The sequence below is a fragment of the Pan paniscus genome, chromosome 15 (genome assembly GCF_029289425.2).
Source record: "Pan paniscus chromosome 15, NHGRI_mPanPan1-v2.0_pri, whole genome shotgun sequence".
Lineage (NCBI taxonomy): Eukaryota > Metazoa > Chordata > Mammalia > Primates > Hominidae > Pan > Pan paniscus.
The window spans coordinates 51,575,691-51,599,793 of NC_073264.2; the positions used below are offsets into that span (position 1 = coordinate 51,575,691).

The 24,103-nt window shown below is 34.9% G+C and overlaps 1 protein-coding gene across 5 annotated transcripts in view; it reads right to left on the bottom strand.

Annotated features, from left to right (window-relative positions):
• Nucleotides 1–24,103, bottom strand: part of MAP4K5 (mitogen-activated protein kinase kinase kinase kinase 5) — a 116,841-nt gene that overhangs the window by 20,869 nt on the left and 71,869 nt on the right. For all 5 annotated transcript variants that reach the window (XM_055097565.2, XM_055097564.2, XM_055097567.2 and 2 more), the window contains 12 exons: nucleotides 19,875–19,953; nucleotides 12,139–12,197; nucleotides 10,782–10,849; nucleotides 9,439–9,481; nucleotides 8,399–8,552; nucleotides 7,292–7,389; nucleotides 7,082–7,123; nucleotides 6,084–6,168; nucleotides 3,716–3,795; nucleotides 3,367–3,427; nucleotides 1,247–1,361; nucleotides 829–887 (listed from right to left, as the gene is read on the bottom strand). In XM_055097565.2, coding sequence (XP_054953540.1) covers nucleotides 829–887; nucleotides 1,247–1,361; nucleotides 3,367–3,427; nucleotides 3,716–3,795; nucleotides 6,084–6,168; nucleotides 7,082–7,123; nucleotides 7,292–7,389; nucleotides 8,399–8,552; nucleotides 9,439–9,481; nucleotides 10,782–10,849; nucleotides 12,139–12,197; nucleotides 19,875–19,953 — 943 coding nt within the window. The remainder of the gene's footprint in view (nucleotides 1–828; nucleotides 888–1,246; nucleotides 1,362–3,366; nucleotides 3,428–3,715; nucleotides 3,796–6,083; nucleotides 6,169–7,081; nucleotides 7,124–7,291; nucleotides 7,390–8,398; nucleotides 8,553–9,438; nucleotides 9,482–10,781; nucleotides 10,850–12,138; nucleotides 12,198–19,874; nucleotides 19,954–24,103) is intronic.

Below are 24,103 nucleotides of genomic sequence, written 5' to 3' on the forward strand. Positions count from 1 at the left end.
TCAATCAATCATGCCTTTGTGATGAAGCCCCAATAAAAACTCTGGACATTGAGGCTCGAATAAGCTTGTGGTTGGCAGTGGTTTGCAATGGTTGTGTGTACTGCCACACACCAATGCTGGAAAAGTAACGCCATCCATTAACCATAGGGAGAGGACAACAGAAGCTCCATGTTTGGTATTTTTCCTGGACTCTGCCCTATGTACTTCTTCCCTTGGCTGATTTTAATCTATATTCTCTCCCTGTTCTAAACGGTAATGATTTTAATCTATATTCTTTCCCTGTTCTAAACGGTAATGATTTAAATCTATATTCTTTCCCTGTTCTAAATTGTAATCGTAACTATGAGTATAACTGCTTCCAGTTCCGTGATACCTTCTAGTGAATTTTTTTATTCTGGGGGTAGTTTTGGGAATCCCCTAACTTGCAATTGGTATCATAAGTGAGGGTGTTCTTGTGTGAACTGTTCCCTCTAACTGCATAGTTGGCTCAACTCCTGTAAACATGTTCATAAAACATGGGTGGTAACTGGTAGATGGCAAATATTAAATAAATGAAAGTTACAATATTAGCAAAGATACAGCCTCAGGGACTATGGTTAAAAAACTCTAGGAACACTACGCTCTGAGAAAACGCTAAGGTTATTATCTCTAAGCATTTCTATGCCATGTCTGTCTATATTCTTGTACTTCAATGGCAGCTTAACTTCTTACTAAAAACAAATTTTAAAAACCTACCCTCCTTCCTATTTGATTCCATATGACTCTTCAGATAATTATAAAGATGTTAAAAGTTCTAACCATTCAGTTTGAGAAATACCATTTACTCACCTATGCAACATTTGTGGCAGCCTTTTGTATCAGGAATCTTTGTTGTTAAAGCGAATTTTCTGAAAACGTAAGACGATATAAATGCACTCTACAGTAGTGGTTACAACACAATGATTTGTAAATCAGTTGCATCAGAATCAGACAGAAAGGAGCTTAAAAAACTGTCTTGGATCCTAACTCCACACTATCTCATCTTATAGGACTGAGGAAGGGCCTGACAGTCTGTATTATAAAACTTCCACAGTTGATTCTCATGGTCAAGTTCAGAAAACATTCAGCTTTTCCAGATATAATACACTTTAGTTTAAACTACCTTTGAAAATTAAGACATAGTTTTTTACTGGGCAAGAAATACGGGCTATTTTTAAAATAAACACTAATTCCCCTCATTCAGTAGAATCAAAATGATATTTTGTACCTTGGTAGTATTCGGTCTGGAAACCTGTGAGTTTGAATATGGGCAGCTAATCCTGGTTTTTTGGCATGTTCAAACAAAGCTATAAGATTGTGAGAGTAGAGCTGAAAGGTTTTTCCTATAAAAGAAAAACATGTTACCTTTTTGAGAATCATTTACAGCAGAGAAATACAATTTTCGAGAAAAAGAAAACATAATTACCTTCTAAAACGAGGAGTCCAGTAATGTTCAAAAAGCCAAGCAAAATAGAAAAACACACACAAAAAAACCCTCAGTTAATACTATTTTGAAAGACAATAGATAAAATGTTTTTTAAATTAACAGATAATTTTAATTCAGAATATATAAATTAGGTACTAATAGGTGATCTGGGCAGACTAAACCTTAATGATGCCAGCACATAAAAAGAAATTGTTGTACAAAATCTTATGTTATGGACTGAGTTACAATGATGTACATGTGATTATTTTAATACAAGATGGAAAATTCTATAAAGCTATATTATTATTTCTCTGGGACAGACCTATTTATCAATAACTTAACAAATTACCTTGGATTAAAAATCATTGTGAATGAAGTCTTAAATATAACAGACGGAAATACTTAAAAAAGTAAAAGCAACCAATATTATAAGCCATGATACAAGGATAACAGGGCTACAATTCCATATAATAAAAAATATGGCTGTATTAAGTAAGAGGGATGGATATGGTAAACATCATCTGATTTCTCATTATATATGGTACGATAATATAATAATACAAAACAATATTTATCTTTTTATTATTAGAAAACATACATATATACACACACATATACACAGTTTTATCCTCAACAAAATTATCTGTATTTTCTCAGAACAGAAATATTCTGCCTAAACATTAAACACCCTTCCTTTCTCCATTTCCCCAATCTACATAGTTTGCTACCCAGCTAGCCAGGCAGCTAAACACACATGTACATGCCTCCTATTGGGCGTTGCTATTTAAGATGTACCCTGTGTAATTTTTAAGCTTATTTCCAAAGACAAGTATGAGTAGGGATAAGCAGTAAGAGAGTTAGAGAAAAGTTTATATGATACAATTCATAATTGTCAACTCAAACAGAATTGGCTTTATTTTCATAACAGTAATATAAAATATTAACATATTAATATTTTACCAAACAAAAGTAAAAAAGATTTTGGGGAAGCATAATTAAAATATATTAAATATTCTTTTGAGGACTCCAGCTTTTTAGAAGCCATTTAACACACAATCAAATAATATGCTCTCCATAAACAGTGTTATTAGCTCAAATATACAGATTCTTAAAAAATCTCTACTAGAGAGAAATAATAATTAACTATCTTGTACTCTACTACCAAAATGAAAGCAATCAGCAAACTTCTTGGTAGTCATTTAAATCTAAAATATAAGAAAATATTTTTTTCATAGGTAAGAATTAAAAAAAAAAAAAAAAGCCTAAAACACCACCTACCCACCCATTCACCCCTAATAATAACCAAGAAAGAATAAAATGAGGTTACCCTGGAATCTTGTTCAGAAGACCTTAAAGAATCAGTCCAAGATAGTTAATGTGTGTCCAGAACAACATGAATTTCACCAGCAAACATCTGTATAAGACTCTACAGTTTACTAAGCACTCTGGATATTATCTCATTTAACTCTCACAACCTCATAAGGCTGTACTGTTACCCCATCATCCTCATTTTATAATTAAGATAAACGAGGCTGAGAGACAGTGACTTGTTCAGGATCGCAGAGAAAGAAAATAGTGTGATCCTCTGCTTCTTTCCTGTTAATTCCCAAAGGAGGCCAGGAGTGGTGACAGTGATAGTGGAGGAGGCTGAGTGGAAGGGAACGGCCTCTAGTGATAAGCACTGTGATACCCTTCAGGTGTTTAGATGCTGGGTGGGTTTGGAAAGTGCAGCCCTAACTGAAGACAGGATCCCTTCCCAAAGTTTCTTCCCATTCTAGGTGGGTAGCAAATATCCACAAGTCCCAGAGTTACTATATTAGATTATAGTCATCCAGAATTACAAATAACATTTAAAAATGGTGTATATTAAAATTACATTTCTCTGCTTATCTATGGTTTATTTTTCATCATCACATACATACCTGATAATGACATTAAAGTATTATTGATAACATACAGCCAAGTACACTTCCGTGGAAATAACTAAGAAAAAGAAGATAATTAAGATTCTCTCATTGTCATTATTTTAATCTTTTAAATTCCAACATTCTGAAATCGTATAAAAATAACTATTTTCTAACTTTCAGGTAATTATCAAACCCTTAGGAAAAAAAATCTTTCAACATGAACATGTAAAGAGTACAGTTTTATCCCTTTAAATATTTAAATCATAAAAATTAAAATTGGGGCCTACGCAGATTGATTTAAAATTAAGACACTTCTTTATTCAATTTGTTTAAATTAATTTCTTGAATTAAAATGCCTAATTACCTGTTCCATCGTTGCCTCATGTAGCTCATTGAGATTCAGCGTGTAAATACCATCTTCAGTTCCAAAAATAATGTACTGATCTAAAATAGTTGAGATAAATCACCAGAATTTACCATCATCTTCTGAAATCATTCACTAAAATAATGACTTTACATTGTAATGGCATCAAGAATTAGCCACCTATCCATCTAAAATAAAATTATTTTCTTAAATTTGTATCACCTTCTTTACCTCTTTCCCCAATTCCTTTCTTATTTTTTAAAAGCAGACATATTCTATGTTAGACTAACTCACTCTGACTTTATCTTACTATATAACCCTGCCTTTCAACATAATTTTTGTATTTTAAGATTTTTATAGTTACACATTTTTGCAAGACACCTCAAACACTCTTTTGACCAAGGAAACAAAAAATTAATATAAATTATAAATCACGACACACTAGAAATAATGAGCACACCTAGTATCCAGATCTTGGTTTCTAAATATTACTTTCCACTAAAAAGAACCAGGGCTTCTTAGAGAAAGACTGCTTCCAATTCTGGGGCAATAAAAGTAGATGCTGAGCCTAGAAATCTTGCTGTGCCAGAAAGTAAAGAAGTGCTAAAAAATGATGAGGACATTTCAAAAAAAAGAACACAGGCATTCCCACTGCTCAAAAATTCTGGGACAATTTAAGTGTGAAAATAAATAATAGAGATAGATCATATCGCATGGAATAAAATAAGAATTAATAAGTTTAAACTGATACAAATAAATGAATGAATAAGTGGGAAAGAAGATAAACTGTCAACGGCTATCAACGGATTGTCAATGGATGCTAAACTGAGTGAGTGAAATTCTGAATGGCAATAGTATAATTATAAACATAATCTCAGTGCATCTCCATATTAATTACCTATAAATCAGAAAGGAAAAAATAGTAACCTGAGAATGGAGAAGGCTAGTGAACACTGCTTTAACCAACAGATCGATATTAACATCACTAGTATTTGGACAAGCTGATACCATGTATCTCCTGATATGATATACTGAGAAGATGCACAGTAACATTTCTGTGTTATTCCCATCAAAAATGCATAACCTGATTCAAGCATGAGGACTCATTATACAAACCCCAATTAAGGGACATTCTACAAAATAAGTGGCCTCAAAAAAGTTGACATCAGAAGTTGAGGAATTGTTTTACACTAAAAGAGACTAAATAATAAAAAATCAGCTGGGAGAGGTGATACACACCTGTGGTCACAGCTATTTGGGAGGCTGAGGCACGAGGATTGCCCAAGCCCAGGAGTTTGAGCTGCACTGAACTATGACTGCACTACTGAAGTCCAGCCTAGGCAACAGAACAAGACCCTGTCTCTAAAAAAAAATTATTTTATACACACACACACACACACACACACACACACACACACACACACACACACACACACATATATACCCCCTCTGTCATACTTTTTAATAGTGGCATTTAAAGCCAATCATTATAACCTGTCTTTATTATTAAGTAGAAACACACATTTCCTGAAATCCTCTACTGCCTAATAGCTTCTGTTTGCTAATTGCTAGACACTGGGGTAGGCTTGTTCCTTCCTTGAAATAAAGTAAATATCGGGAGTGATTCATGTTTCAAACAATCACACTGAAAAGCAGAGGTGTTATGTTTGTTTTCAAAGTCACATGGTAATGACAGAGTGGGAATCCAAACCCAGATCTATTTGATTCCAAATTTTTGCCTCTGAAAATGTTTCCTCACTTCAGGAACATAGTCTAAATTTTAAAAAAGTTATTTTAACATCATTTCAGACGTACAGAAAAGTTGTAATAGTACAAATAATTCCTAAATACCTGTAACACAAATTCCACAAATGTTGAACATTACTACTTCTGCTTGATCCTTCTCTCTTCCTTATGTAAATGTTTGTTTTCTGAGCTGTTTAAGATAACTTATGAGCATGATGCCTCTTTACTTTGAAATATTTGTGTACATTAAGGAAAAAAAAGTCATATAACCACAAGACATTAATACTTAAACAATAAACAAGGTTATCTATAATCCTTACTAATTGAGATTATAAATTGTCCCAATAACGTCCTTTTACAGTAAAAGAAAATTCTAAATTAAGGATGCAATCAGTTGTGATTTCTCTTTAGTCCTTTAATCAAGAATAGCTCCTATACACTCCTAAATTTTAAATCCTTTAAACCAAAACCCTATTGACCTATTTAGGTTGTTGCAGGTGCCTATACCATTAGGTCTCTAAAGTCGTATTTTTAAAATAAACAACTTCAAGTCACTGATCATAAAGATCTTTCCCATAATAAATATTTTATTGGAGATGTATATAAAATTCAAACATTTTACCTTTTGTATCAGGATGTATCCAGGATGTTGCACAATTAATTTTCAAAGGACAGCCATCAAAAACTTTTGAAAAGCATGCTCCCATCTTATTTATAAAGAAAGAAATGTTAACTTACTTGATTAGAAAATTTTATATATTCTTGGAAAATAACTAACATCATTGAAATACCAAATTAACTCTTATTTGCGCATGCTTGTTGTTTCATTCCAAAACAAAATTCATATTTTCACATCATTAAACCCCTACTACCAAGACAGTCTCATATTCTTTCCTTTTGTAATCCACTATTTTATGGCACAAATATCAAATTTACCAAAAGATCTACATACATCAATAACATAGTCTAGGAATTTTAAGTTACTACTATTTTTTAGGACTGACAATTATTAATGTGAAACAATGGATAATTTTATTCAGTAACATTATAGTGATTACAATTGCAGTATAACTCTTTAATAGTCATAAGGGACAAAAAGGTTGATATTTATATTATACATTAGACTTTCACTGAATAAAAAAGGACAATGTATAAAGCATCCCATTCATACGATTGGTTCCCATCCCATTCATGGGATCATGGGGTTCCCATTCACAGATAAGTTCCACTGACTGGCCAGGAAAAATGCATTAATATAAGCTTCCCTGGTTCCTTTTAATTGTATATAGTCCAATGTGAAAATCACTTTAGAGGTAGAAAGATATTTAATCCACATCAAGAAGAGGACACAGTACTATTAATATCATCGCATTAAAATTAAATAGGCCTTTGTAGGCTAATCTGATGACTCAATTGCCAGTATTTACAAAAAGTGAAACACTGTCAATTCCAATTCACACACTCAAATTAGAATACATGATGAGATATCCAAATGCATTCAATATCTTTGTATTTTATGATATCTTAACTTTCAAAGGCTCAAGTATATTGATAGCCAATATATTGCTGCTTCTAAAGAGAGAAAAAACGGCAAATAGTTCACATAAAAATATTCCTTACCAGAACTTTTGGGGTGGGTGGAAGGCCATTGATGGCTGGTTTCTATGGGAAAAATAAAATTTACTAGTGTAAGACCTCCTAAGTCTTAAAAAGAAACTTGAGACATTTAGAACTTCTGTTACTTGAATTACTGAATTAAACAGACTATGCCCCTTGCATGATAAATATAGTATTATTTACAACTAATTGCTAAATGCCTGTTATACCTACAGGGAAGTCTCGTTTGTCCTTTTTTCGTGGTAACTGTGGTGCTTGTGCTGATCCTTCTGTATTTTCACTCATCAGTTTTGAAATACCATCACCATTTCCTAAAGAGAATCATGTTAAAAGTTGAATGACCACACAAATAAGCACTTTCCTTGAAAAATTATTTCCCCTTTCTCCCACTATTTGTCTTTCACTTGGGTGATCCTTTATTGGGGAATATTCTCTACTCTCAGGTAAGTTAATTTATCTTTGGTGCCTTCCTCTAGATTCTATAGAGGTAGCATTGCATCTTTAGCAGTGGTCTTAATCCATGTTTTTCCGTATCATGAAGAAAAAAAATCTGACCTACTGACTCTGATATGCAAGGCTTTTTATAATTGAACTTCAATCCACCTTTTCAGTTGTATCTTCCAGTATATACCCTTTAAAAGCTCACATTTCTATTATAATAGACTGCATAATTCAGATTTCCCAGCTTCAGTGCATTTCATCTACCTACTGAGGGCTCACCAAGCCCTTTAACATCCTGCAGGAAGGACCAGGTACGGTCACTCATGCCTGTAATTCCAGCACTTTGGGAGGCCGGGGCAGGCGGATCACTTGAGCCCAGGGGTCTGAGATTAGCCTGGGCAACATGGCGAAACCCCGTCTCTACAGAAAAAAAAAATCCTGCAAGAGCTTAGTTTCCTTATTCCCCATCTTTATCTCCCTCAGAAATCTCTGGTCTTCTGTTACATCCAGGTAATTATTTCAGAAGACACATACATAAACTGTCTTTCCTAATGTTATGTGTATGTGGGTATACCTTCTGCTGTAGACCCTGAAGTTCTGGGGGCAGAAACATGCATTCACCCTTCTAGATCCTATAATAAATATTTAGTAAGGATTCAAATTAGGATTGAAGTGAACTGAAATCTATTTATAGCCCATCCATGCAGAATTAAAGAGCCTTTACAAAGCTTTAAGCTATAACAGGATTGACTAAATAAAAAAGATATTTTTTGAAATAGGAACAAATTACTCTCATTTCAGTTTTCACTTTGATTTATTCACCCAGATAACAATATCTAGCCATATGTACCCCATGGCTGCTGATAATGCTAGCCATACCAATAGAGGAAGTCTCTGCCACAGGCCCACAACTTGGGCTACTCTGTCTTCTGAGAATTTGGGGAGCTCTGCTTTCTGAATCAGGACAATGTTTTATGGTTGATGCTTTTTCTTCATCCGGAAAGTTGTCTTCAGGGTAACTGCTTATCCTTGGCTAGTGGTACAAAGACAAAGAAGTACTTTAACAGTTATCATTAGGCATCAGAGTCTTTAGGGAAAGGGAAATGCACCTTTTTTCTTTCTTCTATACAGTTCAATTCACTGGGCTAAGTGAGCAAAGTAAGAGGTGAGTTACTGCCCAACACAACTATCAACTTGCCATGTGATTTTTAATCAGCCTTAAAACTGATAAAATTTTTATAACTAATATAATTATATAAAAATCCACAAAACAACTAGAAACAATCAAGAAAAATGACTCCACTAACATGTCAAATTGTAGTCATAAGAATGATAAATGATGAACTGTTTCCCCTCCATGTAGTCAAGTATTTTCTTCAATAAGCAATAACCTGTTTTTGCCTTTTTCTTTCTTTCTTTTTTTACTGAGATGGAGTCTCGCTCTGTCACCCAGGCTGGAGTGCAGTGGCACGATCTCAGCTCACTGCAACCTCCGCCTCCTGGGTTCAAGCGATTCTCATGCCTCAGCTTCCCAAGTAGCTGGGATTACAAGCATACGCCACCATGCCCAGCTAATTTTTGTATTTTTAGTAGAGACAGGGTTTCACCACTTGGCCAGGCTGGTCTCGAACTCCTGATCTGAAGTGATCCACTTGCCTTTGTCTCCCGAAGTGCTGGGATTATATGCGTGAGCCACCAACCACGCCTGGCCGCCTTTTTCTAATAGCTATTAAAAATATTGTATTCCTCATGAAATCTTCTTTACTATATATTTTACACCATCATACACTTCTTTTGAAGAAAACTCTATTCATCTAAAATACATTTAAGAAAATTTTGAAAAAACTCAAAATTATTTTAAAAATTTAACTATATTATTTAAATAAGGATTTAGTGTTCAAAATCATTAAGTAGCTCACCTTAGGAGGTAGGGGAGGTGGTATTGCACGTTTTGAGGTTGATCTAATACAAAGAAGAAATGCAATTTAGATGACGATAAATGACCATAACCGAAAACACAGATACTATTAAATATGTATTAAAATCAGTTTCTATACAGAGGATGTAAAAGACAGATCACGATGCAGAGTATAAAATCTTTAGGAAGACCTAAGACCTCACTCATATTGTCAAATTGTATGTCTATAAAATAAAGATTTTAAAAAGTGAACACAAAGTCTTCTTTTACTTTTATGGTTATGCTTTGCTATATTTCTTATGTAATAAAAACTAAATTAACTTCTTGGTTAAAAAACTGATTCAGAATTTTAGAGTTGGGACCCATAGATTCAAGTGGGTATATCATCAAACCTTTTGTTACTCAAAGTGGATCCTCAAACCAGCAGAATTGGCATCATCTGGGAACTTTTCTAAATGCACAGAATCTTCCTTTTAATAAGCTCTCCAGGTCAATAAGTTTGAGAAGCACTTATCTAGTCCACTGGTCCCACACACTTATCCACAGTCATTGCAATCAATTAGGCGGCTTTCAGGATTCTTAGATCCAGTCCCAAAGACTGTATTCTATACCAGAGGTTGGCAAACTTTTTCTATGAAGGGCCAGAGAGTAAATACTGCAGGTTTTGCAAGGCATACAGTGGTTGTAACTATGGAACTCTGCTGTTATAGTGTGAAAGCGGCCATGTACGATACATAAACTAATAAGCATAGTTATATTCTAACAAACTTATTTATGGACACTGAAATTTGAATTTCATGTAATTTTCATGTGTAATAAAATATAATTATTCTTTTGATTTCTTTTCAACCATTAAAAATGTATTTACTATTCTTAGTTTGTGGGCTGCCATAGTTTGTTAACTCCAAATGTATAGGCCTAATGTGGGAACCTAGGAACCTGCATTTCTAAAGAGCTCTGTAGGCAATTGCAGTACACAGACAGGTTAGGAACAACTCATGAAGGCCAGCCCCCTCACTTAATTGTAGAGGTAACTATATTGGAGAGATGAACTGGGGCTTTTTAACTCTGTTACAGTATTTTTTCCATGAGACATGGACATCATGTGACTCACTTTTCAGTATATTATCATTACATAGCATATTCTGATTAAAAACAAAAACAAATAAAAAACCTTAATGATCAATACATAATGCTTTTTGGTAAAACTCAAAAGCTTTACCTTCATTAATGGCATAACTTTTTCAAGAATGCAAATTAAAGCTTATTAGAATAAATCACATGCCCCATACTGTTCTTATGTAATCAAATAAAATATAGTTATTAAATTAGAAAACAACTTACTTGCCAGTATTTGCACCATCAACAAAAGGATTCCACTGTAACATGAAATTTGGGTCTGATGACAATCCCTGTAAAGATAAAAATATAGTTTAAAATGTTACTTTGTAATAGGTATTAACCATTTTATTTGATTCAAGAAAACATTCCAGTGTCATGATTATTAATCATCTTGGCATTCAATCAATTTTTTAATCTCTAGGTAGATTTGCTTTGTCATTTGACATATTTAGGTCAATGACTCATTATCAGTCGACCTGAACTTAAGAAATTCCATAAACATACTAAAGGTAGCTTCAAATGTGACAAACCTTCTTTATCAGTATGTGAGCATATTCCAAAGCAAACAATAAAAGAAAACAACTGAATTATCTACATCATCACTCCATTAGCATGGAAAACTAAATATCATATTACTAAACTGTCATGAATTTACTGGTGCTACTACTTTTCCCTCTTAGCATGGAAACTGGGGTTTTATCATACAGCAACATTTACAGTAAGAAGAGCACTACTTCCAAACATTAAGGATGAACTCAATAGGCTAGGTTAGGCTAACTCTAATAATATCTTGCTTCATTACTTTTTTCTTTTTATTTATTTATTTATTTTTGAAACGGAGTCTCACTCTGTCGCCCAGGCTGGATGGAGTGCAGTAGCTTGATCTTGGCTCACTGCAACCTCCACCTCCTGGGTTCAAGCAATTCTCCCTGCCTCAGCCTCCTGAGGAGCTGGGTTTATAGGCACATGCCACCATGCCTGGCTGATTTTTGTATTTTTAGTAAAGACAGGGTTCTGCCATGTTGGCCAGGCTGGTCTGGAACTCCTGACCTCAGGTGATCTGTCCGCCTCAGCCTCCCATAGTACTGAGATTACAGGAGTTGGCCACTGGGCCCGGCCACTTTTTTCATTTCAGATAAGGAAAGAGGTAACTAAACAGTAAATTCAAAATAGCAGCAATGGTTAAAAAAGAAACTATATTAACAAATAAAATACATTTAAAAAATAGTAAGGCAATACAGAATGTAGAATTTACTATAAAACAAACAGAATCAGTTAAAAAAAAAAAAGGTCCTAAGAGCTTAAAGCTAAGAATCAAATTCTGCGTATTTAATAACATCATGTAAAACCTTCAAAAGACTAAGGAGGTTAAAATGAATGATTGAAATAGTGTATTACATCGTACTCTAGTAAAAACAAAACTAACTATAAACTTTTAAAAACTTTAATACGGGAAAAATTGTCAAAACTAATGCTTAAAAGAGTATATTACTTTGTTTTCTAATCAAAGTACAACTAACAAAAAAAAAGTTTTCTCAAATCTTAATGTGAAAATAATGCTTTAAAAATGAATTCTTACCATTTCATCTCGTGCTTCTGTTTCTTTTCTCAGAGGAGGTTCAAATTGTAATTTGTCAACTGCAAAATATATAACAGGTATGTACAAACTCAGCATCTCAAAGGGTTGATCTCAGAAATGTAATGACAAGTTTGTATATGGGGTGGGGGAGGGAGAACGAAGAGGGGAAAGAAGACAAAAAATATGTTATTTTTTGACTACAAGAGTACCCCTTTGTTATGCTTACCAAAAGTAAATAACAAACTGGGATCTTCCTAACATCTCTACTTAATTCTTGTCTGGAATCAGGAAATTAAACAGTTCTTTTTGTATAAAAGAGATTTTAAAAAATTCATCAAAAATAAATGACTAAGTAAAAACTTTAAGAATTTTCTCTATGCTGTAGACTCTGTTTTGAGACGGTTTAAGCTACAGCTTCACGGCAGAGATGAACTAAGAAAAACTACCTAAAAATTATCTAAAAAGAACAAATGACTTCTGTTCAATTAAATGTCACAATGGCATTCAGGAATCTGATATATTTTGCTAAATATGTATTTTATTTGGCCTAGTCATACTGACTTCAGAGTTATTCAAAATATTCAAAGAGTAACTTCTTTTCTATAAAATATTCTAAAACGTAGAAAAGGAGGGTTTATTACTTCCTCATAAAGTATTTAAAATTTAAAAATTCTAAAATCTAATGTGATTAAAAGCCCCCCAGATTTTTTTAAACACTCATACTTGCATCATAGAGATGCAAAATTCCTAAATACAATCTTAGGAAACAAAATATTTTTTAAAAGCGCTTTCAAATAGGATCCAGTTGTCCTTATTCCTAAAAACAAGATTTGTAAAAAGCAAATACAAAGTACTGACATAATTCATCACATTAAACAAAAACAGTATGTCATAAATTTTTCAATAAAAGTTTAGAAGACATTCCATAAAATACAGTATCTACTTTAAAAAATAATCTAAAATAAAAAGTCCTTGGTCATTCATGACTTAACGTAATTAAAAAACATCTGAATTCAAGAACTACTACTATTCATAAAGAACCTCTTTAGTCTTCTGAAACAGAGATGAGCTAAAGTTTGTTTTTGTGACAACAAGAAACACTGGCAAGCAGGTCTAGAGCTGCATTTCACATTACATAAAATGTGAAAATAATGTATTACTTTTTTGTTGTTGTTGTTGTTGTTGAGATGGAGTCTCACACTCTGTCGCCAGACTGGAGTGCAGTGGCGCAATCTCAGCTCACTACAACCTCCGCCTCCGGAGTTCAAGCTATTCTCTTGCCTCAGCCTCCCGAGTAGCTGGGACTACAGGTGCCCGCCACCACGCCTGGCTAATTCTTCCATTTTCAGTAGAGATGGGGTTTCACCATCTCATGAGGTTTCCTGACATCAGGAGTTCCTGACCCCAGGTGATCTGCCCACCTAAGCCTCCCAAGGTGCTGGGATTACAGGTGTGAGCCACCACACCTGGCCATTTTTAAATAACAGAAATTGCACTTACCCTTCTGTATAAACAGCTATCTACATGTAAACATATATATGTCTGCATGTTTGTGTGTGTACAAACTAAAGCAACTGTTTGGAGGCAATGCACCACAGACACTGTAAGTCTGTGATTCTTAAAAGAAGGAAAATACATGGTGGTAAGAGCCATATTTACCCTGACTTTCTGCCTGGGGGCACTTTCCAAACTAGGACACAAGAAAATGGAGCCCACAGAGAAAGTAACAGTCTCAACAGGTGAACGGAACAAGGATTTGAATTTAGCGCTGCTTAGGTAGAGGGCACAGTCCCAAAAATAAGCTGTATGAAGGATGAACTCCAAAAATATGCAAAGAAGTTTTCTTAAGTCTTTGGCTGAATACTAAGGGCAAAGCAAGAGTATGCAAGTTATCTCAGAAAACAGCTAACAGAGTGCTGTGAGATTCTGGAAATCCCACAGTACCAGGAAAAATTTGGCTTTCTACCAGAGGAAAGACCTTGCTGAATACTCTACTAAAACCTGACACAAGCCTTGAAAGGATTAAGTAGACATACCAGGTAATTAACTCTTTAAAGAAAGAGGATAAAATCCAGATGCTCAACATTGTATTACATTGTCCAAGATACAATAAAAAAGACAACCAAAGAAGCTAGAAAATAGGAACCATAACCAGTTGAAAACAAATTAGTAAAAACAGACCCAGAGGTGACACAGATGTAAAAATCAGCAGACAAGAATTTCAAAACAGCTATAAATATGTTCAAGGATTTAAGAGAAAAGATAGACACAGTAAGTGAGCAGATGGAATAGCTCAGTAGAAAAACAGAAATTATATATATGGATGTGTGTGTATACAGGTATAGTACATATATGACTGAAAGTCTAGATCCAAAAAATGCTTGCCTGAAATGAAATTCACTGAACAGTAGACTCAATACTGTAAAAAAGATCAATAAGCTTCAAGTCAGGGCAACAGAAACAAAACTGAAGTACAGTGAAGAAAAAAAAAAACTTATGTGTGGATACATGAAGAAGAGTGTAGTGGGAGTACAAAGCCTCCACGACCTGTAGACAACATTCAGTGTTCTTACATATATAACTGGAGTCCCAGAAGCAGAGGAGAGAGACTGGGGCAGAAATTTTGAATAAATAGTGGCCAAGCACTTTCCAAATTTGATGAAAAATATTAACCTACAGATCTAAGAGGCTCAATCAGCCCAAGATAGAATACAAAGAAAAAAATGCAGACACATCACAAATTGCTTAAAAACAAAACAAAACCCACAAAAGTTTCATACTGCAGTACCTCATATCTTTTTTTAAAAACTGAGTTGATGTCATGAATTGGGTTATAATTGGCAGCTTTAAAAAATACTCATGTAGAAGAACTTACAGATATGTTACAGGTTTTTTTTTTCAACAATAGTTATTCTGTCAATATAGGCTTTTATTTGGTAATTATAGTCTATTTTTAGGATGAATATAGCTTGTTGAAAAGCCTCAACTATACCAATGGTTAAAAAAAAAAAAAAAACGTGTCTTGAGTTTGTGCTCCCTACTTGGGAAATCTGTGATTACTTCTCTGGAGACAGAAACACTTACCTCCCTAGAACTGTTACTAAAGAGATTTGTAAGACAATATAGATGCTTCCTAACTGACAAAGGCTTGACTTACAAGTTTTCTGACTTTCTCGTGGTATAAAAGTGATATGCATTCAGTAGAAACTGTACTTTGAATTTTGATCTTTTCCCAGTCTAGGGATATACAGTATGATACTCTCTTGAGATGCTGGACAGCGACAGCAAGCCACAGCTCCCAGTCAGCTACCCTAACATTAAGTATTCTGAGCATGTTTAAGCTGGCTGGGCTAAGTTATGATGTTTGGTAGGTTAGGTATATTAAATGTTTTTTTGACTTATGATATTTTCAACTTAAATGGGTTTATTAGGATGTAACCCCATCATAAATCGGGGAGCATCTGTACATCTCACTCAAAATCTCTATTGCCTTTATCACTCTTAGCCTTCAGGTAAGATAAAAAGGACAAATAGAAATCTCAAACTGAAGTTGGTTAAACTTTCAGAAATCCTGAGACTTCCTTAGCCTAAAGGATTTTTTGTTGTTGTTTTTCTCTTTTGCCTGAATGACAAGTGACGGCAGTTCCCCTGGAGCTCATTAACTCTATGAACCAAAATCTGGGCATCCTATACATCTGGGAATACTGCCATCATCTCAAGTTACTATGTTTATTACATTTCCAGTTATTAACTGGAACTCAGAGTACACACAGTTTTCCATTCAAACAGGTCCAAGAAGCATTTCCTCTGAAACAACCTTTATATTAAAATTCAGAGACTGTCTTCTGGAAAACTGCCCTCTAAACTCAATAAATAGAATTTTGCCAGGTACTGTTAATAACTAATGCAACGGTAAAATAGGGTGTTGATCCCTGTATTCATGTCTCTCAAACATAGAGACATGCACCAATCTTAAATTGCTGGAAGACTGTCCCAGCAGGACACCTCAAAAAGAGGTGACAAGGAATCCTTCTGAAGCAGATGACTACAAAAAGAAGAGGGCTTCCACCCAAGTCAGTTGGACCAAACTGATAACTACATGAAAAGTCTGCCCAAGACCCATGGAAAGATAACTGGAGCCACTGGTTGTTTTACTTTAAACTGCAACAACAGTACTTTATTTCTTAGTCACATTTCCCCCCACTTTTTGCTAGCTGGAGGTTTTGGACTGTTGACAGATGCTTGTTACTTCTTTATTATGATACCTGTAGAGTCCCTATTCTTACTATTGCCCTTTGCAGCCTTAGTCAGTCTGGAGTATGAGTCTAACACCTGGCTGAAATTTACTTGTGAGTCAGCTAAAACTATACAATTAAACTAACTGCTAGGCTTATACTCTTCGTGAATACCTCCTACCTTCCCTTGGTGCCAATTCCTTGTAATCAGCTGGTTTCCTAGGTAACGACTCAACCACCAATACACTCTTCAGATGACAAACCAAAAAAAGAAAAAGAAAAAAAATTAGGTAATTTAGCTAATACACTCATATTTGAATCAGACTGAGAAAGTAGGAAATCTGTCTTGCCATTCATAAAGCTGAAAGGACAGACACAAATCCAAATGCAAAGTCAACAGGAAACAATGTTTCTCCCAAGGATACTTTGTACATGTAAAGTTTCATATAATGACCCCCTCTGAGTTATTCTGCTTTCTAACTGAGAAATCTCTCTCTCTCTAAAATCACTGACTGCTAGAAACATTGCTACATGAAATCACATTTAGAATGAATCATCCTATTCTTGCCTGGACTAAATCACTGACACAGAGAAACAGACTCAATTTCCAGTCCAGATGCAGAGCTTCAAATAAAGGCATTTCTGAACACAACACTTCGAAAAGTTTCCAAGGAAACATACTCCCGGGTTTACTTTAACAGCAGAGACCTGATGTTCACCCTTTCAGATACATCCCTACTTTGCATTAAGTCATCATTTAAAATTCACCTGAACTCTACTCTCCAAAATCCTGTATTTCTTTTCCCTTGTTTGATGAAATCTTGAATGGTTTGGTTCCTCTGGTGTGTGTTCTCTCTCACTGCAAGGAGTCAGTAAACCTGACTTTGTTGGACTACACATTTGCCCCTGGTGGTCTTAGACTGATTGGGTGTGATTCATAATAATCATTTATGTCCACTAAAAATACACTGTAAAAATGCTTACAGTAGTCATAATAGCCCAAAACCAGAAATAAATCAAATGCTCATCAACAGAAGAATGGATAAATTGTGGTATGGTCATACAATGGAATACTACAGTATAGTGAAAACTGAACTATTACTACACATGACTCTAACAGACATAAAGTTGAGTAAAAGAAGCCAGGAACAAAAGTTGCTTTTTGTATAATTCCATTTACCTGAAGGTCAAGATCAGGTAAAAGCCAGTTTATGTGACAGAGATCAGAATAGTAATTCGCCTGGGCAGAGAGAGGGCAGGCGAGTATAGAATTTAAGAAAACTGATTGTGAAGGCTCTCGTGAGGGAACCTTCTGAGATTCTGATAATGTTCTAACTCATATTTTTAGCTGGGTGGTAGTTATATGAGTGTATATATTTAAAAATTTACCCTGGAGTATTCTTAAGATTTGAGCATTTTACTGTATATAAGTTACCACTTCAATTTAAAACACTGAAACAAAAAACAGAGTAGAAATAAATAGTATAAAATCTATCAAACAAACAAAAGCAAAGTGGTAAAACATTCCTGATAAATACAAAAGAAGTTTCACAAAAATTTAAAGACAAGCTATTAATAAAGTGACCTTCTACTCTACCGCTTTGTCTGGTGCTTTAAGCACACAGAACTTACTCTATGAGGATATTAGTATTTTGGGCTAATATTGTGGAATATAAAAGAACTAAATCTTATCTCTGAAGAAGCCTATTTTGATTAAGAAGACTGAATATCATAAATATGTCAACTCTCCCAAAGTAATAAGATCTGTGTAAAAACAATGAATTTTTCTGTTTTTTTTTTAACCACATAAGCTGATTCTTAAGTTTATGTGGGGAAGAAGGCACAATAGCCAAATGTCATAATGAAAAAGAAGTGTGACAAGGTACATATGTGTGTGTTGTGGGGAGGGGCAGAGAGTAGGAGTAGGATTAGTTCTAACAGATATTATCAAGATATAATAATCAAAAGTATGCTACTGGCACAGAAACAGACATGCAACAGAATAGAATTTCCAGAATAGAATAGAATTTCCAGAAACAACCCTAAAATATCTATGCCAATTCGGTATATAATAAAGATGGCATATCAAATCCATGAGTAGAAAGATTGCATTTTCAATAAATAATGAAACAAATGAGTAGTCATCTAGAAAGAAACTCAAGTTGAATCCATACTTCATACCTTCTACCAAATAATTTATATCAGGTTTTTAAATATTAAAAAAAGAAACTAAAAACACAAGAAGAAACAATAGGAAAATTATTTGATAACTTTGGAATCGAGAAAGCCTTCTAAATATGACACAAAACCCAAAACTATACGAGAAAAGATAGATAAAATAGACTACATTAATGGAATACTACAGAACTGCATAAAATAAAGAATATGATGTTACAATGGAATATCAACTTTGTTACTTTTCTCTTTAGTATTTGAGGCCCACAGACTTCATCTCAGATTATAAAAGGAGAGAACAGCATAAGATATCATCAATCTAGGTACTAACAAAGACACTAAATCTTGAATTACTGGCTTAATTATGAAAAGGCCTGATTGAAACAACTGAGAAGGGAAAGATACTCTAACTCTCTAGTGACTAAGAGTTTTAAAGCTATGTCCAGAAAGCTAGAAATGTTTGGGTTTATGAAAACTCAGACTTAAACAAAATGCACACTGGCAATCATTCTAATTAGCTCAAATATTTGATGAATTATTTTCCTCTAGTATGGTTTACAATTTTATTTGTTTTTGTTAGTCATAAACCTTATTTTAATATAAACTACTTTAAATCTCTCAGAACAAGTATTCATTTAAGGCAATAAACCAGAGAACTAAAACTTCTTTACAAATCTGTAGTTCTAAATTAATTTAGCTAAGGTGACAAATATTGATAGAAAATTTTCATGTCAATGATTATTAAATTAAAAACTAATCTCGCTTTTGAAATATTTCCTTTAGAAAGATTCATCCTAGTGCTCATCTGATTTTTAAAACCTGAAACCAACCCAAATGTACAGTGAGAGTAAACTGGCTAACTACAATGTATCAATTAATGAAACAGAATGCAATCGCTAAACAGAATGGTTATAAAGTCTATACTAATATATGGAAATTAATTCTATTGTTAAGTGAAATTTTATGCATAGCATAAATTCAGCCATGTAAAAATACACATGGAAAATGAAAGAAATGTGGCAAAATATTAACTATGGGTTGGCTCTGGGTGATGTGATTGTATGCAATGTTAATTTTCTCTTTTCTTTCTTGCAGATTTTCAGCAATGGGCATGATTTTGTCCATAACTGGAAAATAAAAATTATTCAGAAATTACAAACCAAGGGAATTCCATCGAAACCAGAAAAGCAACCCCTGTTTTAAAAGTATTCTGATATGTTGAAGTATGTAGCCTTAGTCTGAAATTTTATTATTCTACAAAACATACAAGAACACGCAGCACAACCCTCCAAAACCACCAATGGAAAATGTAAACCAAACACATACAATTTATTTCTGAAGCTGTCCGTTCAGCTCTGGCATTCCTGTTTGTAGATCTAATGGTATGACGAATGATTGCATGGGGCTGTGAATATAAGCATAATATATATACTTTAACAAATTTCAATGAGAAAGTTAAAAGGTCAAACTTTCTTATCATTTATTGATAAATATGAATATCTACTAGTAAATTATAGGATAAACATAAAACAAATACAATGAACGCTACAATACTTCGGAAGTTTTTTCACTTGTTCCATGTTTATACTGTATAAAATACCGAAGAGATTCAAAGACAGACACAAATCCTGTCCTCAAAGAGCTTACAGTCTAGGAAGATAAGACACACAAATACAGATAAGAAAATGGCAAGTGCCTTTCATTAACAGGATAAATGGACTACTATTAAAGCCCAGTGAAGGGAGAAATGACTTTGACCTGAAGGGGTATAGTTCTTCATGAAAGCTCTAATCTCATCTGGGGCTCTGAAGTACCAGTATGTACTGAATATGCAGCAATGTGGGAAAAGCATTTTAGACAGCAGAAAGAATAAGAACAAAGTGATGTAAGAAATAACAGGAAATTGTGGAGTGTTTGTAGGCAGTGGGGGTTGATTATTATTTGTTTGCAGTGAAGATTAGGTGATGAGATGACAAAGATGGAAAGACAGACCACGAGGGTGAGCCCAATCGACAAAGGCTCTGAATGTCAGCCTGGGGCTCTTCACCTCAGTTTCTCGGCAAAAGGAATTTTTTGGAGACTTTACAGCAAGGAAGTGGCATTGCCAGTGTCAGCTTTAAGAGTTATCATTAAGTATGTATGAGACTACGGAGGGGAGAAATATTGGATACAGGGAGATTGAGTAAGAATATTGTAGTAAGCCAAGTGAGAAGCATAATACTTCTACCCACCACGCAGAACCTCCTGCCCCTTAGGCCTTCAGCTCAACCCCTATTTACCAAATTTCTGATGACTCACTGTCATTCACTGATGACTCTCAAAGTGGCTCATTTGTTCGCCCCTTACTTCAATACCCACCAACACACCAAATAAATTCAAAGCCCCAGGAGGATCCATTGTTCTAGACTTATTTTCTGACCCCATCTTTAAAGACACTCTCATATATTTCAATGTACTCTCAACTCCTAAAAATCACATCTTGGACCCTGTCATCAACTCTAACGCATGAATTTCCTCTATATTACAAATCTCTGATCTTTTGAGCTTACTCTCTCACTTACTCCCATAACACTTGTTCAATGTTCCCATTGGAATATCAAGTCCATTGATTCATTATTTTCTCACTCTCCATCAACATCTCTCCTTATCCAGTTTATGTCTGGTAGCACATAATTTCAAGTAATTTCTTGCAAAAATTCTAAATTCCCTTTGCCCCACTGTCTTTTAGTACACTGGGACAGCAAAATGCCAATCCTGGATAAACTCAACTGGTTACCTTTGCGTTTACACATCTGGGGTATCAATCATGCTGGAGGAAAATTACACAGCAGAACACACTGAAAATTCATCTAATCTGAGCTCCGACTTTGCCCACAAACACTTCTCTAGTCATCTAACCCTCCATTCCCCTCAATTACTATTCTGTACCTTCTTCACATTCTTCAAACCTACCCATTTTCCTTCATCCGTACAGATGACCTCACCACTTACTTCACAGAGAAAATAGAAATCACCAGCTACACTGCATTATCAACCATCCCTTTCTCTAATGGAAGAGCAGTGTTGCTTCTCCCTGCTTCCTTCTCATGGACTCTGCCTTTCCATCTTGCTTCCCTTGACTCTTCTATCTATTTTGGACAGTATTCACGAGCATTTAATACTGTTCAAGCAATGCCCCCCCCCCCCACCACACACAAAAAAATCCTTCTCCAGCTTATTCTCTTCCAGCTACTGCTCTATCCTATCCCTCCCTTCACAACTCAATTTCATAAATGAATTGCAATATATATCTTTCAAATCACTCAATCTAGCTCCCCCTCCTCTATTAGAAAATTATCTCTGTTAAACTCATCAAACACTAACCACCTAAAGCCAAAACTAGTTTAACTTAATTTCTATGTCCTCATTGAAACTCTCCCTTCTTCTTTCAATGTTCCTTATCAATCTCCTTTGCTATTGCTCTTTGCCTACTTGATCCTTAAATTTTGGGAGAAATCTCAGGTTTTGTGCTAGGCTCTCTTCTCATTCTACATGCTTCCCTTGGGTGATCGATCACATTTACTCCTAAGGCATCAACTACATGTGTATCTAATCACTCTCAAATTTATATTTTTATTATTTTATTTACTTTTATTTATTTTTTTGAGACAGGGTCTTGCTCTGTCACCCAGGCTGGAGTGCAGTGGCACAATCATGGCTCACTGCAGCCTTGACCTCTTGCACTAAAGTGATCTTCCCACCTTGGTCTCCCAGGTAGTTGGGACTACAGGAACCCACCACCAAGCCTTGCTAATTTTAAAACATTTTTTGTAGAGGCAGGGTCTCACTGTGTTGCCCAGGTTGGTCTCCAACTCCTTGGCTCAAGTGATCCTCCCACCTTGGCCCATCCTAAACTACTGGGATTACAGGCATTAGCCATCATACCTAGCCTCAAACCTGTATTTTTAGTCCAAACTTTTCTCTCCAAGCTACAATGACATATCTAGCTCCTTACTAGACTTTTCCATTTGGAAGTTCTATGCAACATCTTCTTCAGTATAAAACTTAACTCATCTTTCTTTCCAAACCTGATTTTACCATAGTGTTCCTATCTTAGTAAATAGTAAATATATCCATCCAACTGCTCAAGTCAAAATCTGGTAGTAATTCTCTTCTTATTCCTTACCTTCATGTCTTCATCCAATCATTAACTCTCTAATTCTTAAATTAATACACTTTTCTCCATCCTTGCTCTACCATCCTAGTTTACCATTATTTTTATCTTGTATAATTTCAACAGTCTTTTAACAGGTTTTCAGTAATGAACTCACCATTCTGAAGTCACTGAGATCTTTAAAAAATGCACATTTTGATTATGTCACTCCCTTACCCTTTAATGGCTTTCTACTACCCTTAGACTAAAGCCCAACATTTTAAATACGGTTTGATAGACAGTATCTAGCTCTGTATCGTTATCTTCTACCACTTCCTTCTTCCTTGTTTTCTGCCCTAGTCAGACTGACTTTTCTTTCTTTCTCTTTTTTTTTTTTTTTCCTGAGACAGGGTCTCATTCTGTCACCCAGGTTGGAGTGCAGTGGCGCGATCTTGGCTCACTGTAACCTTTGCTTCCCAGACTCAAGCGATTTTCCAGACTCAGCCTCCTGAGTAGCTGGGACTACAGGCGTGTGCCACCATGCCCAGCTAATTTTTTGGTATTTTCTGTAGAAATGGGGTTTCGCTATGTTGCCCAGGGTGGTCTTGAACTCCTGAATTCAAAGTGATCCAGCCGCCTCAGCCTCCCACAGTGCTGAGATTACAGACAGCCACCGTGTCCAACCCAGACTGACTTTTCTTTAGTTCCTTATGTACACTGCCTTTTCCCTTATCACTAGGCTTTCAAACATGTTATTAACACCTCTGCTCAGGCCACTTACATTTATTCTCTTCCTCTAATTCTGATTTATCCTTCAGGTTTTCAGCTTAAATGTCACTTCTACAGTAGTGAGTTTTTTCCAGTCCCTATGATATCCCTCCATAGCACCTTTTACCTCCCATTCCATCACATGTGTAAATTATTCGTTGGTACTTCTGAATTTCCTTTGAGACTATACTATGAGCGCTATAAAAGCAGGGATAATGTTAGTCTCATATACCATTGTGCCCCCCCAACTGCCTGGCACGTGGTTTTGCATTTCGAGAACTGAAAAGTATGGTGACATCATTAAACAGAAATAGAGAATTCAGAAAGTAGAGTGGATTTGGAAAGCCCAGCAAAACGAGATAAAAAATAAGAGCTGTCTGGTTATTTACATAACTAGTGAAAGGCAAATTGGAGAATAGAGTAATATCTAATTCTACATTTATGCAAGAATAACTTTACTAAGTTTTGGATCTTTAAACAATTAAAATATTTACTAATCCCAAGTTGCAAACAGTGGTTCAAGTAGAAAACAATTTTGTTTGGCTGGTTTATTTAATATTTCCACTTCAAGTTCATTTAACGTTCAACTAAATATTCACTGGGTACTCATGACGTGACAGGATTATGCTATATACCAGGCAATGGGGAAATAAAG